This window comes from Eleutherodactylus coqui, chromosome 3 (assembly GCF_035609145.1).
Source record: "Eleutherodactylus coqui strain aEleCoq1 chromosome 3, aEleCoq1.hap1, whole genome shotgun sequence".
NCBI lineage: Eukaryota > Metazoa > Chordata > Amphibia > Anura > Eleutherodactylidae > Eleutherodactylus > Eleutherodactylus coqui.
The window spans coordinates 232,705,174-232,721,258 of NC_089839.1; the positions used below are offsets into that span (position 1 = coordinate 232,705,174).

General features: G+C 43.2%; 1 protein-coding gene across 1 annotated transcript in view; it reads right to left on the bottom strand.

Moving 5' to 3' along the window:
* The window catches only part of HMCN1 (hemicentin 1), a 313,489-nt gene extending 297,698 nt beyond the window's left edge, over window positions 1-15,791 (bottom strand). Inside the window, exon 1 of the mRNA XM_066597086.1 lies at window positions 15,411-15,791. Coding sequence (XP_066453183.1) covers window positions 15,411-15,678 — 268 coding nt within the window. The 5' untranslated portion in view covers window positions 15,679-15,791. The remainder of the gene's footprint in view (window positions 1-15,410) is intronic.
* Between the last annotated feature and the right edge of the window lie 294 nt (window positions 15,792-16,085).

Here is a 16,085-nt window from a genome sequence, read left to right on the forward strand (position 1 = left end):
GAGGGCGTAGGAGTTTAGCTCCTGCCCCATCTCGCCCCCTACCCAAGAGCCAGCAAGGGGTCGGAAAGGGGGAGCAGTTTAGTATCCTGGGTTTGGCGTATACTCGCCAGACCGGGCTGTCTGAACGGGCGCACAAACACAAGATTTGTGCACCCGTTCAAGCGATTTTCAGTCGCGTTGTGGCAGTGACACAGACAACCGAAAATCGCCTACACCTGTGTCAATGAGCCCTAAGACTGTACAGTAAATCAAAGGCAGCACAATTATATCAGACAGCAATAAAGAGTGTTAAAATCCTACAACAATCAATAATGTAATTTACTAGAGTAATGGCCTGGAGACCAGAACTATACAACTAGGTATATTATAGTATCTAGCTGCGGTGTTGGGGGGAGTAAATACATCACATGCCTAGTAAATGGAATCATACTGGAGCTGGAAAGGACTGTCCTGTTCAAGTCTTGCTACCAGGATTGCTGGGCTACCACTGACTGCCGGGCTACGCAGAGTGTAGACGGCCTATGATAACAATGTATAGTATGCTATGGCGTGATAACGATGTTCGCACTGCACCAGTCATGTTCGTGTTGAATACATCTATAGTTGTTGTCTTCCTGCACCATCACCGCTCATCTCTTCATCTCATGGGGGCTGTTAAAGTCTGCAGCAACTGCATCAGCACAGACATGTAACCCTGCAGCTGCAGCAGTTTTCACAGACTCCTGCGCCGCCCCGCCTCCAGCCACCCGTTGCTGTTGGGTCCCCTCCGTTTGTTGAGCAGGTAGAGCAGGATGAGCACCGCTCCGGACGCCGAGGGGTTACGGACTGTCAGGTACTTGCTGTAAGCTGGCGCCATGGTCTCTGTCAGGAGAGGGGGAGGGGCTGCCAGCAGAGAGGCCGCAGCATGCCGGGAATGTTTGCTAGCCCCACCCCCATGCTGTCACTATAGCAACGGGGTGGCGCCTCCGTGCTGGGGTTAGAACCTGAGGGCTGTCCAGACTGTTCCTAAATGGATAATAGGTGACAATGGGTAGATGCAAATAACAATAAAGTATTGTAGGAAAAATTGTAGAGGGTGGTGGGGAGAAAGCAAATCTATGAAATAGTTTTTACACCATTGTATTCCCTCGGAAAAATGAAATGTCAGGTGAAATTCAAAGTTCTAAACTAAACTCTTCATTAAAGGGGTTGTCTCGCGGCAGCAAGTGGGGTTAAACACTTCTGTATGGCCATATTAATGTACTTTGTAATGTACATCGTGCATTAAATATGAGCCATACAGAAGTTATTCACTTACGTGCTCCGTTGCTGGCATCCCCGTCGCCATGGATCCGTCTAATTCTGATGTCTTCTTGCTTTTTTAGACGCGCTTGCGCTGTGCGGTCTTCTTCCTGGTGAATGGGGCCGCTCGTGCCGGAGAGCTGGTCATCGTAGCTCCGCCCCGTCACGTGTGCCGATTCCAGCCAATCAGGAGGCTGGAATCGGCAATGGACCGCACAGAGCCCATGGTGCACCATGGGAGAAGACCCGCGGTGCATCGTGGGTGAAGATCCCGGCGGTCATCTTGGTGAAGGAAGGAGTAGGAAGAAGGAAGACGTCGCAGAGTAAGTAATAAAAATTTTTTTTTTTAACACATCCCTTGGGGTTGTCCTGCGCCGAATGGGGGGGCCTATGGAAAAAAAACAAAACCTTTCGGCGCGAGACAACCCCTTTAAGTATCACCAGTTTAACCCCTTGAGTGGCACGCCCGGAGGTTTTCCGGAACGAGCTCCACTATTGATAGTGATATAGCTCGGAAGATTTCCGGGCTATGTTTCACTATGGGAGCTGCAGAGCACAATGCAACAAGCTGTGGCATTGTGCTCTGCCTGCACTTGTCAGAAGCAAGCCGATGGTCTCTGTGGCAGGGAGAGCTGGTGCTTGGCCAGGTGACAGCCAGGCACCAGCTCTTACAGCAGACATCATGGCTGTGATTGGCTGACGCCGCGTTAGTTAGCCAATCACAGCCATTCAAAGATGTCATTGAATGGCTGTGAATGGCTGACGCCGCGTGAGTTAGCCAATCACAGCATTAGCTTTCTGGATGCGGGGTTTTCAAGCCCCGCATCCAGAAAGCAATGCTCTGTCGGGGACAAGGAGGGAGCGACAGCCTGCAGCAGCGCTGCAGAATGCCCAGGGAGGTGAGTACTGCATTTTTTTTTTTTGACACCTTTTTTTTTTTGTATACCTGGCGTAAAGACGACCCCCGACTGCCGAGCAGATTTTTCGGGGTTAAAAGGTCGTTTTATACGCCGGAATATACGGTATATTTTTTTGCTGTAGTACTTGTATTTTTTGTCAAAGACATTTAATTTTTTTAAATTATTTTCTGCTGCATCTTCTGCGCACAATAACTTTTTTATTTTTCCGTCAACATACTTAAGCAAGGACTCATTTTTTGCGGGATGTCCTGTAGTTTACATTGGTACCCATCTGGAATAGATACAAATTTTTGACCGCCTTTTATTGTATTTTTTCTGGGAAACAGGGTGACTGAAAAAGTGCATTTGTGGCGTTCTTTTTTTTTTTTTTTGGACTACGTTCAGTGTGCGGGGTAAATAATGCACTACTTTCATAGGTCGGACTTTTACGAATGCGGCGATACCAAATATGTATTTTTCTTTTATGATTAAGATTTTTTTATTATAGATGTGGCAAAAGGAGGTGATTTAAACTTGTATTACTTTTTTTTTGTGAAAAAGAAAAAACTATTAGAATTTGGTATTGGCATAATCATACTGGCCTGTAGAATTACTTTAAAATATTATTTATACTGCTCAGAAAATATAGTGAAAAATAAAAATAAAAAACATGCCAGAATTACAGATTTTGTTAATCTTGCCACTAGAAAAAAATGGAATAAAAAGCGATCAAAATTTTACATGTTCCAAAAAATTAAATAAATGAAGACTAGAGTTCATCCCACAAAAAACAAGGCCTTCTGGGGCTCTGGCAATGGGAAAATAAAATGAATATGGCTATTGGAATGTGGCGACACAAAAGCAAACCTTTAGGGAAAAAAAATGTTTTAAATGTACACAAATAGCAAATAAGGGAGATGGAATAAATCCTCCACAGTGTTACAATGACCGGGAATTCAAAGCAAAGCTTGTATAAAAAGTCTGAGTTTGGCTTGAAGGAATGCTGCCTTTCAATAGGTGGCACTGTGGAGGATTTATTCTATCTCCCTTATTTGCATATTACCCAGAGGAGCGTGCATGGCCATTTGAGTCTCCTCAGTTTATAGTATAGTTGCTCTCCCTAAGGAGAAAAGATAGCATTGCTGACCCTCATCCCAGGCCTCTCACTAGCAAAGCCAGACTCCTACTGTACACTGATTAAGGGCAAAAACCCTGAAACAGCTGTATGTACATGGAGTTTGGCTTTGCTTTGAATTCCCGGTCATTGTAACAAGGTTTGTATAAAAAGTCTGACTTTGGCTTGAAGGAATGCTGCCTTTCAATAGGTGGCACTGGGAAGGATTTATTCCATCTCCCTTATTTGCATATTACCCAGAGGAGCGTGCATGGCCATTTAAGTCTCCTCACTTAGTTTATAGTATAGTTGTTCTCCCTAAGGAGAAAAGAAAGCGTTGCTGACCCCAAAAATAGCAAAACATTAAAAAACTGTATAAACTTGGTATCGCCGGAATCGTGCTGATTCAGAGAATATTGTTATCACATTATTTATTCTACACACTGAGCGCTGTAAAAATGAAATCCAAAAAACAAATGGCAGAATTTCTTTTTTTCCCTCAATCTCCCTACAAATTTTTATACAAAAGTTATACAATACATTATATATACCCAAAAATGATGCCATCAAAAAGTACAACTTGTCCCACAAAAAAACAAGCCCTCATATGGCCGAGTCAATGGAAAAATGAAAAAGTTATGGCTCTTGGAACGCGACTGTAAAATTTGAAATTAAATTAGACCATTTTAAAAACCTGCCCTGGTGGGCATGACATGGTGGTAAGACACCTGTCACTCAAGGGGTTAACTCTGGAGGAATTGCAGAGCTACTTAAAACAGATTAAAATAGACAAATTCCCAGGTCCTGATGGCATATACCCTGGGTTCTAAGGGAATTAAGTAATGTGACAGACAGACCCAGAGTTGGACTGGCCATTTAGCCCACCAGTAAAATTCCCGGTGGTCTGGTCAGGTCTTAGGGCTGGTGGAGGGGCGAAAATGTTGTAGCAAAATGTAAAAAAAACAAAAAACAATTCACCTATGTTGATGTGCCACTGTTCCCGCTCCCGAGCCCACGCCCATACAGCCAACCTGGTGAGTACTGGGTAGAGCAATCATTTGACACATAGATGTGATCACATGATCTCTCTACTGGAAGTCGCAGCTGAACTGAGTGGGTGCTGACTGCAAAGGTCAGGAGTGGGAGGAGGGATTATTACTAAGTGGGAGCCTATATAAGCAATTGCTACTGAATGGAAGCCAATATGAAGCATTATTACTTAGTGGGGGCCTATTTGGGGTATTATTACACAATGAGGGCATAAGGAAGGCATTACTATAGAGTGGGGGCACTTTTAGGCCTCATGTCCACGGAGAAAATCCGGACATGAGCGCTTAAAATAAGAATAAACTTACCTCTCGCCCGCTCTGGATCTTCCATTCGTCGCGGCTTCATCTTCTCTCCGTCGCGGCCGGATCTTCTTTCTTCGGCCCGGCGGATGCGCAGGGCATGTCGGTTACGTGCCCCACACATGCGCCGGCCCAAAGAAAAAAGATCTGGCCGTGATGGAGAGAAGATGGAGCCGCGCCAAAGGGAAGATCCGGAGCGGGTGAGTAAATTCCAATTTTTGTCTCTTCAATAGAAGCCTGCGGGAGCCGTCCCCGCGGGAGACCCGCACGAAAATGGAGCATGGTCCAGATTTTTTCATGCTCCATTTTTTTTTTAAATCACTTTTATTGACCATCCGTGGGTATTTATCTACCCACGGGTGGTCAATGCATCCCTATGGGATGCGGATCCGCGGGCAGGAGAAGAGTTAAAATCCGCTGCGGATTTTAATTCTTCTTTTGCCCGTGAACATGAGGCCTTACTGTGTGTGGGACATGAAAAGTAGTACCTAAAGAGTGGGGCCTACAGAGAGCACAAAAATCTGATCAGCTTCTACAAGGAGGTAAGTTCTAGACTGGATCGGAGAAAAGTCATTTGGCTCCGCCCCCTTGTATGCATCATCGCGTAGCTCCGCCCCCATCACGTGCCGATTCCAGCCAATCAGGAGGCTGGAACCGGCACACATCATGGGGCGGAGCTACGCGATGATGCGTACAAGGGGGCGGAGCCAAATCGCTGATGCTGCCGAGCGGAGCCGAAGGGAGAAGACGGATCTGCGCAAGCGCGTCTAAAGAAGCAAGAAGACCCCGAAATTAGACGGAACCATGGCGACGAGGACGCTAGCAACGGAGCAGGTAAGTGAATAACTTCTGTATGGCTCATATTTAATGCACATTGTATATTACAAAGTGCATTAATATGGCCATACAGAAGTGTATAACCCCACTTGCTGCCGCGAGACAACCCCTTTAATGGTATATACTCTGATTGGGTCACCGTTACTAGTGGGGTACCACAGGGGGCAGTATTGGTCCTTATTCTTTTTAATATATTTATTAATGATCTGGTAGAAGGATTGTACAGTAAAATATCAATATGAAGGCCTTGTGTGCTGCAGAGTGATAAGGCAGCAGTATGCAGTCATGACCTGAAGGTTGCGAGTTCAATCCCCGCCTGGTTCAGGTAGCCGGCTCAAGGTTGACTCAGCCTTCCATCCTTCCAAGGTCAGTAAAATGAGTACCCAGCCTGCTGGGGGTAAAAAATAAATTACCTGAAAGCGGTATAAGTTGGCGCTATTCAAATAACAAGTTCCTTTCCCAATATTTGCAGATGATATGTAGAGCAATTAACGCAAGAGAGAACAGTAAATGGTTGCAAGAGGAACTGGATAAATTGGGGATTGCAGAAAAGTGGCAAATAGGGTTTAACAATGATAAATGTAAGGGCAGAGGAAATACATGTCACCATTACACACTAAATAAGAAACCACTGGGTAAACACTGACATGGATTTTAGTTAACTGTGGGCTTAACTGGAGCAACCAGTGTCAGGCAGCAGCTGCTAAAGCAAATATGATAACGAGGTGCATTGAAAGAGATATATGGGCACATCATGAGAAAATTGTTCTTTCTCTTTACAAATCACTAGTAAAACGACACATAGAATATTGTATACAGAAACCGGTACTCAAGAATGATATATCAGAGCTTGAACGGGTTCATAGGTGGACAACTACATTAGTAAATGGAATGAGCAGATTGCAATACCCAGAGAGGTTATTTAGTTTACAAAAAATACGGCTAATAACTAGGTATAAATATATCAGGGGACAATACAGAGATCTCACCCATCATCTATTTATACCCAGGACTGTAACAAGGGGGCGCCCTATACATCTAGAGGAAAGAAGGTTTCTACACCAACATGGAAGGGGGTTCTTTACTGTAAGAGCAGTGAGACTGTGGAACTCTCTGCCTGCGGACGTGGTGATGGTAAACTCACTACAAGAGTACAAGATGCTCATGGACACCTTTATTGAGCTTTATAATATTACATGTTATAGTCACTAATTACTTTAGAAGGGTTGTTGATCCAGAGATTATTCTGGAGTTGGGAATGAATTTTTTTCCCTAAAATGAGGAAATTAGCTTCTATCTCATTGAGGATTTTTGCCATCCTCTGGATCAACATTGGGGAGGTAATAGCCTGAACTGGGTGAACATAAGTCACTTTTTTAGGCTAAAATACTCTGTTACTATTTAATAGTCACAATAGTACTAGGAAACAGATGCTCAACAACAAGTAAAAAGTAAGAACACCAGGGACTTATCTGACTGAGATGGCACCAGGAGGATGTGGACCAGACCAGAACTCCATCATTGACAGCAATGGAGAATTAGAACCAGAAATCAAACAAAGAATTTTACTTAGCTGCAATGCAATACAAGGAATGGGAAGGATATGGAAGAGCAAAGATATTAGCATTGCTACAAAAATCTGCAATCATGTAAATGCAATCGTGTTTCCGATCTCCATATATGTATGTGAGAGTTGGACACTCCAGAAGGCAGATAGAAGGAATATTGATGCTTTCAAACTATGGTGCTGGAGAAGAATTCTGTCTATACTATGGACAGCAATGGTCACCAACAAGATGGTCTTAGAGCGTATCAAACCAAAAATATCGCTAGAGGGAAATATCACCAAACGACGTCTCTCATACTTTGGACATATCATGCAAGCTAATTCTCTGGAAACAATAATGATGCTTGGCACAGTTAGTGGGTCACGAAGAAGAGGACGCCAAAGGCAACGCCGGCTGGCCACAATCAAAGTAGATACAAACATGCACATGGAAGAACTGAAAGAAGTGGCCAGTGATAGGAAAGCATGGAGAACGATGATCCATAAAGTGACCAAAGGTAAGCCTTGACTGGATGGATAATCATCATCATATACTATGATATATAGAAGCTGCAAAGGCCAGACAATTCAACATTTTAAATAAGTCCCTAATGCAAAAAAGCTTTTCAGCCAAAGATATATGAATTGAAGTAAAAAAAAAAATGTCCATGACTTTTAAGATACTGGACAAAGTTGAATGTTGGATTTAGGTTGGATATATAACCTTAAGGCCAGGCTCACACGAATTGGTCAGATTCCATTTGCGGATATACGCAACGGAAGACCTGCGAATGATCGCGGAGGTGAGTTGCGAATGATCGCGTATGTGTGCGGTTTTCCACATGGATGTACACATATGGGCAGCATATCATCTACGTGGAAGAAAGTTCACAAGCAGGAAATGACATCAGAAAGTAGCCCAACCCCCTAAAAACACCCCGTTATCACTTAGGCGACCGCCCAGGTGACATTCCTTTGTGCTTTCGTGGTGAGAGCTGTTCTGAGAGCCTTGCCTTTACAAAGGGATACTACTCTCTGGGCTTGGCTGGAAGAAGTATAAACCATTAAAAAAAACAAAAAACTTTCTTGTGGAGGAAGAGCCCAGAAGAATAAGCGGAGGTTGTGGATCGCAGTCTGGATGGTGTGCTGCTCCACAGACTCTGTCCTGCATTGTCTGCCCACAAATTCCTGCTTTCTTTAATCCATTTGTATCTGGTCTCCTAGCAACTTGTGAGAGAATTCATGTCCATACGCAATGTAATTGCGTATGCACTGCAGATCAAATGCATCCATAGGGATCAATGAAGCCTATATGCACGGAATCCGCGGTACAATGGAACATGCTGACATTTTTCTTCCACTCGCAGAATCCGCAATGCCTACCCGCAAGCGAACCGGCGAAAGTCTATGCCTTTCAATACCCGCATATTGTCCGCGTGGATGGCAATTATTGTTGAGCGAACGTACTCTGCCGAGCTTGATGCTCGTTCGAGTATTAGCGTACTCGATGGTGCTCGTTACTCGAACGAGCATCAAGCCGTGTTCGACCCCGTCCCAGTTTTTGGCTCCTCCCCGCTGTGACATGCCTGTTTTGGCCCCTCCCTGCCACAACGCAGCACGCGTCATTGGCAAATTTTTTGTCTGGCAGGCAGGGGAGAGAGAGAGAAACACACGAACCTAGGGGGAAAAAAAGCTCGGGACCCGGCGTTCCCACATACAAAAATGCTCGAGTCTCCCATTGTAGTCAATGGGGTTCGTTACTTGAGTAGAGCTCTCGAATTCTACGAAAAGCTCGACTCAAATAGCGCGGACCCGAGCATTTGGGTGCTCACTCATCTCTAATGACGATCATGGAATCTGCAATTCAAATCCGTTTATGTGAGACTGACCTAAGGGTAGATAAGAGAATGTCGATGCTGTTAGATGTTCTCTTCAGAGAAATCTTGTGGAACGTATTGTGGGAATGTGAACACAAACACACTCCATAACATTTTCTAGCCCTGATACTTTTAGAGTTCTGCCAAAAGTCTGGCATTAATTATAATTTTAGTTCATTGTTTATATTCCTTTTTAGTGAAAATCTAAATATTTTGGGATCTTAGCTAACACTTCCTCTATGGCGTGTACAAAAATACTAAAAGAGGGGTCAAACACTTTTAAGTTAATAAACAGACATATTTAATATTTTTTCTCGTGGTAATACAGCTATTCACAAAGGTGCAGCCAAAAATATTTCCCATTGTTTTTATTACATTTCCACTTAGAATATTATTACAACAAGATACCAGAAGCAGCGTATAATAGCTGGGCTCTGGAAACTCTTCTGCTGTAATGATTATTCAGCCACATGTTGTTAAACCAGTATGGCTTTTCAATATGCAGTATAATTCCATAAGTCCAACAGCAAGTTTCCCGTTGCACACAATGCGGCCGTTATGTCCGTGCTGAACGTTCGCGCACCACGCTCACCATGAGCGCAACAGAATAATCAACCTGACTTTTTTCAGGAGGGTCTTTTAGGTTTAGTGTCATTATGGATCTCATTAAAGTATTGGCTAATTAGCTTAGCTCTTTCACTTGAGGTTGCTGATAACCCTTTCCAATCCACTGTCTGACCTCTGAAGACATTATGATTTAAGGCTGTACAGCTCCGATGTTGGAAGACGTCCGTTAGGGTTCTCTTACTGTATATTGCCAGCCTCTCTGCTGTCAGAGCCTATCCTACGTGTCACCTCATGCAGTACTAGCTTAGGCAGCATATAGTGCCGTTGTATAACGGCAGAAAAAGAGTAAGCCGTCTAGAAAAACCAGGATACAAATTGGATTGGAAAGGGTTAAGCAAAAGATGGCTTGGTCGGTCCCTTGTAAGGAGCCTAAGTTAGATCATTTCTCTTGCAAAAGGCAGCACTTTGTTATTTTTGTGCGGAGTCATGACAGTTGTATTTTAAACTGCGTCCCTCATCCTCAGGTAATGATTCCCAAAGGGTGGGGATCATAATATCTTGGTTACAGGGGGACCCTTAGCCTTGAGTTTTTTCTTTACCACTGTCCTCTGATGCGCTTACTTCTTTATGGTGAGTTTGGTCTAGTTAACATTTCCCTCAGAGTTGTCATCCTGATTCAGTTAAGTAGATGGTGTATTATTTGTATATTGGAGTTGCTTTTGCTGTAGTACCCCAGAGTTGGGTACTCCAGCACTTGCTGTGCCTACTATATCCTTACAATCAGGTCCCAAGGTGACATATAATAAGTTGTGAAATGTTATCATGTTATTGTTCATATTCCGTCATTTTAATTTGGGTGTGTTTGCCTTTAAATGGTCAATAATGGGTTACCTGAAAGTGTTCCTACAACCTAAAGGCCCTCTTACGCGCAACGATTATCACTCAAAATCCGTTCAAATGGCCAAAATGAGCGATAATAGTTACATGTAAGCACCAGCAGTCGTGCACTATTCGTTCAATTATCGTTAGCCAAGATTTTTAGGCTGGCATAAAATCTATTGTTTGGTTGCTGAAAATTCTTCCAGTTTGAATGCAGTTCATTCAGTGTTTCCAGGGGCTAAAACGATTGTTGCTCAAAATTCGCTCAAAAGCCATCTTTTGAGCGATAATCGTTGTGTGTAACTGCACTGACATCCTGCAGTTTTCGTTAAGCCATCGCTCATCATTGTCTTTTAGCATGCGGAAAGACAACAATGAGCCTTATCAGGGATTCACAGCAGGATACAGCTGATACAGCTGAGTATGAAGAACAGAGGGGTCCAGCTCTGTTCTCCATACCTTGCACGGATTGCTCAGCTGTTTAACAGCCGGGTGCTCCGTATGGAAAACATCTGGATGCAGAAGACAAGCGGGGACGTCCCGCATGTCTTCTGCATCCTCCGCTCCGAGCTCTCGGCTGTATAACAGCCGGGCACTCAGGGCGGAGAACAGCTGGATGCAGAAGACAAGTGGGGACACCCCGCTGTATTCTGCATCCTCCACTCTGGGTGCTCGGCTGTATAACAGGTGGGCGCTCGGAGCGGAGAACAGCTGGATGCAGAAGACAAGCGGGGACATCCTGCTGCGGACGTTCGGCTGTATAACAGCCGGGCGCTCAGAGCGGAGAACAGCTGGATGCAGAAGACAAGCAGGGACACCCCGCTTCTCTTCTGCATCCTCCGCTGGCAGCGCAGGGTGATCACTCATCTTGAGCGATCATCTTGGGCTGCAAATGACACAACGATTAACGCTCAAAAGTCGCTTGAGCGACATCTTTTGAGCGATAATCGTTGTGTCTAAATGGACCTTAAGGGATGGCTTTGTTTTTCATTGCATATTCAATTGCATACAACAATGGAATACAACAATGGAATGTGCCAGCCAAATGCTTGCTTAGTTGGGCATGTGTTTATGCAATAACAACCGTCTAAACACATTTCCAGCTGAGCAAACAACACGTGGAGGAAAACAGAAATGATTACAGCAATTTATTTCCTATTCAAAAATGTTGGCAGCTCGCTTGAATTTCGTTCAATTTTTCGGCAGTTTGAGCGATTATCTTTGCATGTAAAAGGGCCTTAACTCTGCATGTTTCTGCAGAAGTCACCCTAACCTTCTCTGGTACCTGTTAATCACCCCAAGCTAGTACTAGAATTGGATAGCTAGCCTGGGATTGGTTGAGGTAGAGGGTATAAAAGGTAGAGAGTGGGCAGAGTTAGGTAGTCTAGTCCAGGCCTGGAGAGAGTATAGTGCAGGAGAGCCTGAGATAGAGAGCAGGGAGGAACAAGGAGGTCATCTTCACTCCCAAGTTAGTGTGGTGGAAAGAAAAACATCTAAAGTGTGAGTACTAAGAGCCAAGTTATTGTGGAGAGCAAATAAAAGAGAGAGATAGAGAATGAGGAGGAGGAAAATTCAACAGGAAGAAACAGAAGTCAGAGTAAAGAAACAGGTCAGATGCAGTCAGTTCAGTTGTAATCACAGCCAGAGAAGTAAAGCTGGAGTGTCAAGCCCAGAGGTCAAGAAAGAAGAAAGTTAACCCTCACCTCCCAAGTCTACTCAAAGTGTTTGTCTACTGTACAAGTGTCTTAATTCCCTTCAAGTAAATGCAATTCAAGTGTGAAACTGCTACCAAGAAAAAAACTTTCTCTCAATAAAACTGTTAAACTGTTTTCATCATACAAGTCTGCTTCCTGGAATGCTTCCCACCATCTATAACAGCTGCACTGAGGTACCACACTATGCTCACAGGACAGTGAGGACTACTATCACCATTTTTGCTTAGTTCTCCAAATTTTCTATATTTATTATTTTGCTCGAAACGTGTCCCTACCCATACGTGAGCTGGCGTCACAACAAACTAACATCCTGCCCTACCTGACTCTGCGGGTAGCACATTATAAGAACTGCCAAGATATTTGCAACTGCAGTTTTACTAGCCCCAGATCTCCTTTACCACCTTTTTGGGGAGAAACAGCAGCGCTACCGTGACTACCATCTTAATCTCCCCTCGCTGTTTTAACCCTTCTAGGACTGGGAAGCTGTACTGCCATCACCCCTGCTGCTTATAGTTGTTACCATCAGTTCCTAGATATGGTCCCTAGGTTCCACCTAGGGTAAGCGCAGGTGGTCCCTAGGTTCCAGCGTGGGGCTGTCCCTATCAGGGCGATTGCCCCACTTTAGGTAGGGGTTTTTCCTTTTTCTAGCTGTTAAGGCTTGATTTCCTCTTTTCCCCCCTTGTTTGTGTTTGGGTGGTGGCTTTGGTGTTTTACATGGGACCTACTGGTGTTTATTTGTCCCATGTGAACATTGCCTTGTGCCCGTGCTAGGTGTGGTGCGTAAATGCTCAACATGGATGTAACAATGGTGATTTACTATTTAATCTGAATATAACATGAAAAGAATTTCTTTTTAGCTGTGACATTCATTTATGTAGTCTCCTCTCTCATCAGGTCAGATACATGCACGCAGTATATGCATATAATATAAATGAATACACTTTTCTCTAGTTAACGTTCTATCATATCTATCGAAATCACTTGTGTGATTGAAGTGCACTACCGAACCAGGCCACTGTGCTATGGATGACGTTTTGATAGTTCTGGCCATCCGCAGCATCTTGCAATCAACTGATCAACAAAGGCTCCAAGTAGCAGATCCCCACCAATCTCTTATTGGTTATCTATGCTGAGGATAGGTCACCATTAGTTTTCTCCTGGAAAATCCCTTTAATGTCATACATCAAAAAGGCTATTACAGATGCCTCCCAATGTTACAGAGAATTGAAACCATATGAAAAGCGTTGTATTAAGAAATGTTATAATGCAACTGTGAAGTTAAAACAAAAAAAGGTTACTGCTATGTTGTGGATAGTGTTTTTAAAGAGTGTGAAAAAACTTTTACATGTCATAGTGAAATGTCCAAATTTTTCATTGGTGGGGTCCAGGTGCAGAAAACCCACCAAACCCTAAAACAAAGGGGCAGTAGTGCTCAGATGAATGCTGTCCCCTTAGTTTCTGATCAGCCTTGCCCAGCACTCCTTGGAGAGCGAAGTAAATGGCGTGTGGTGCCTGCTTGCTTAGAATCTGTACCCTGCTCTCTCCACTCACAAGAGAAGAGTGCAGATAGTGACTCATGTAGTGCCTCATACTGGGTGATAATTTTGGTGCCATTCACTTTCACAAGATGGACATTGTTTTTACATTAGATTTCATGACGTGTTAATAGACAAAACATATACCTCAATCTCCCTGAAAATAAGACCTACTCGAAAATAAACCCTACCCAAATTTTTGGGGAGGCTTGGAATATAAGCCTTATCCTGAAAATAAGCCCTAGACACATTATGTAAAAAAAGGAATGTATTACTTTGGTAATGCCATGGCTCAGCCAATTCATAAATCCCACCTCCACAACGCAATAGCTGTGATTGGTTCTTTTACCTCTGCTCAGCCAAACAATGCAGTGCTTGATGAACTAATCACAGCTATCGCTTCCTGGAGGCAGGATTTATGAATCCTGTAACCCTGGAAGTGATCTTCTGCGGGCAACCAAGGACAGCAAGAACCACGTCGGAGCTCCGGAGAGCAGCGGGAGGGACCTGGACCAAGCCTCCTACTCAATTATAATAAGACATTCCCTGAAAATAAGACCTAGCACCTCTTTTGGGGTAAAAATTAATATGACAGAATCTTATTTTCAGAGAAACATGGTATTATTCAACAATTCCAAAGATTGGAAGGCTAGACTCAGACCCATGGTTGGATGCAGCCATAAGGAGCACTAACCCTAAAAACCAATATGAACCTGTATATAAGAAGCATGTTCCAAAGCTATAGATATCAATGAAAGGCCTTGATTAAAAAGAGTATCCGCATCTTAGACATTTATTACATATCCATAGAATATGCCTTGTCTGATTGATGTGATTTCTAACTAAGCCCAGAATGAGGGTACTTTGACCTCCATTCTACTGCATGAAGTGGCCAATGGCCTCCTCATCTGGGTGGAGAAAGAATGGAGAGATGATACCACATGTGTGTGGCTCTCACTACTCTGCTACATGGGAGTTACAGGAAAAGTCCAACAAGACTGCCCACCTTTCCATTCACTCTATGCTTGGCTGTGGCAGCCGGTGGCCACCTCAACATCCAAGACAGGTGTCGGCAAACTTCCATTCACAATGTAGTTGTGGGTTCCAGAATGGGGACTCTTATCTGTCAGACCTTTTATGCCATATCTATGGCATAAACCATGTACGACAAGCTGGTGAACAGATGAATTATTAGATAATTGTGTGTGTTTCAGTTGAAAAGAGTGCAAAATGATGCATAATTAATATAAAAAGTAGACAATCTGAACTTTTTATGTAATGTTTTTTGACAATATCAGCTTACAATTTCTATGAAACTATGTAATCACATCCAATATCACATAAGTCCTGCAATTACCTGATGATAACAGATCATTCCCAAAAATATGAAAGGGTTAACTAGGATACAAGCAGTAGGTTATAGGGCTACCGGCCTGATGTGCTAACCATTCAATGTGATTTAATGTTAACTCAATGCATTCCATAGTGGTAATAAATGAAGAAATCTGAGCCAACATCACAAGGCATTGGAAGTGTTACTATCTGAAACATGTTGAAGCATCATATGAGGCAAATCCTAAAATGATAAAAGCTTCCAAGTTGTTCACTTAGCCCATAAGTCTTAAAGATGATATAGGAATAGGGCAGACAAAGTCATTTTTCTTAAAAACTTACGAGAGATTGACAAAAAGGGATAGAATAATAAAGTCAGTGACATCATTGACTCTTGCATTCTTGCCAGATCTGCTGTGTACATTCTGTACAAATGCACAGATCTCAGTAAACCACAATGTACAGCAAGGACTTCTTACCTGGGTCATGGAAAGGCACTAGTGCAAAGTTATACAGAGGTTTTTTCGGTCTGCTTAAAGATGTCTCTAAAATCTTTGACGCTCCTTCTATCACTTGTACTAAGTCATCGTACATGGATCCAGTGACATCAAAAACAAACGCTAACGTAGAAGCTCCATCCGGTGTTTTTCCTCGATCCGACTCTGTTTCTGCACAGGAATTTTGGTCAAGCAGTTGAAACAAGAGTAGAACTGTTAGCTGTATGGAAATGCTCTTCCATGTGATCATCCTTACAATGTCCTCTTCACTAATATGAGGTCTCTGTTAATGGGCTGAAGAATAAAGTTCAGTTCCTTAGGACATGGCTTTCCAAACTGTCCTGCTTACAGAAGTTTCCCTTAAACTGCATGAAACAATCAGCAGTTCAATGGGCTGAACCAAAACTCGGTTCAAAATTGTATTTTCTTTCTGCTTGAAGAAAGAACAAAGGTTCTGATTTCTTTCTTGAATCATGACTGCCACCTGCTGGAAATGTTGTGCACTCACATCATAGAAGAAGAGCTCAGAATTTACAAATATGTTTTAATGTATATAGAAACAACTTTTGAAATAACTCTGTTCATGTTAGAAAGTAGCGATATCATGCTGATTCATAAAACCTGACAGATTTTCACAAACAGCTTCCATTATTTATT